This window comes from Phaethon lepturus, unplaced genomic scaffold (genome assembly GCF_000687285.1).
Source record: "Phaethon lepturus isolate BGI_N335 unplaced genomic scaffold, ASM68728v1 scaffold20232, whole genome shotgun sequence".
Taxonomy (NCBI): Eukaryota; Metazoa; Chordata; class Aves; order Phaethontiformes; family Phaethontidae; genus Phaethon; species Phaethon lepturus.
Window position 1 is genome coordinate 60518 of NW_010521490.1, and position 1448 is coordinate 61965.

The 1448-nt window shown below is 50.8% G+C and overlaps 1 protein-coding gene across 1 annotated transcript in view; it reads left to right on the forward strand.

Moving 5' to 3' along the window:
• Positions 1 to 1383, forward strand: part of LOC104616512 (dystrobrevin alpha-like) — a gene marked incomplete at its 3' end in the record, with an annotated part of 47237 nt that extends 45854 nt beyond the window's left edge. The window contains exon 8 of the mRNA XM_010281550.1: positions 1217 to 1383. Coding sequence (XP_010279852.1) covers positions 1217 to 1383 — 167 coding nt within the window. The remainder of the gene's footprint in view (positions 1 to 1216) is intronic.
• Positions 1384 to 1448: the final 65 nt, after the last annotated feature.

A 1448-nucleotide genomic window follows, 5' to 3' on the forward strand; every position in this document is an offset into this window, starting at 1 on the left:
GGGAGCAGGCAGGAGGAAGAAAAGATCATACATACTTGCCATGTTGAGGAGTAAAAACATTTATACCATATTTCCAACAAGAAAATGGGGCTGGAGGAAGGCTGGGGTGCTGGGGGATGCAGCTACTTTTTGGTCATAAGAGGAGAAGGAGGCAGTTGTATGTGTTCTTGTACTAAATAAATCCCTCTTCCACTGAAAGGCATCAAGGAGGATAAGGTGACCTTCCCAAGTCCTTCTTGGCTACAGAGCCACATATCTACCCCACTTCTCTCAAGCTCTTGTCATCCATCCCTGTCCCTCACCAGCTTCCCAGTTTCCCAGCCTAAGGCACTCACCCTTCCTGCTGCAAATTTCTGGCAAGGAATTCAAACCTTGACACACTCAGCACTGATCCAAGTCTTCCCAGACTGAACCTTACAACAGAAGAGCAGAAGGTGTCTGGGAAGAAGATGTTCAGTACCCCGTGGTGAATTGGCTACATGCTGTAGTGAGGAGAGAGGAACAGAAATAGCACTATTGCCAGGAAGAGGCTTCAGAAGGCACCAGTCAAGACTGGTGCCTTAGCATGCTCAGTGACTTGAATCCTCGTTACTGTCTGCTTCCAAGTGGAACAGAGAAGAGGACCACATGGGTCCCTTCAATGTCCAGCTTTCCAAATCCAGGCATCCAACGCTAAGTGTTCAGCTCCATATATAGGTACCTAAATGATGCCAGTTGTACAGATGTGACAGCAATAATTAAGAGACAACGACATGCCTAAGTACATTTTTGTGCTTCCAGTAATCAGACAGCTGAGTCTGACTCTTCCTCTGAGGCACATCGCTTTATCTCCTCACGGCACGGTGAAACATTCAGCTTCTCCCAGTAATGCAGCTGAAGGGCGCCGTGGATTTTCCCACATATGAATTTCCTCTCTTGCGTATTCTGTGGGACACTGAACACGTTTTTCGCTGCTGCGAGCAGGAGGTGCAGGCATCAGCTCAGAAGTGATGGAGGGTTTGGGGCCCAGCGTAGGAAGCATTGCCCATGGCCGGGCAGCAGGTTGCTTGGGTGGCTACTCCAGTTTCCATGAGTCAAAGCTGCAGGCGGCATCTGATGCAGCAGATGCTAGAAACAATGAAGGGATTCGCCCTTCAATTTGGCGATTTGTCCGTAAACTTGTGCTGGGGGTTTCTCTGCTTTGGTTTATGGCTTGGCGTTTCTTTCTCCCGCACAGTCTTCCACCCCGTCGAGTGTTCCTACTGCCACAGCGAGAGCATGATGGGGTTTCGCTACCGCTGCCAGCAGTGTCACAATTACCAGCTCTGTCAGGACTGCTTCTGGAGGGGCCATGCCAGCGGTTCCCACAGCAACCAGCACCAAATGAAAGAGTACACGTCATGGGTAAGGGAAGGCTCGCGCCTCGCTGCAGACTGCTTTGCCCTCCGGAGAAGCCCCTGGCCGCAGCG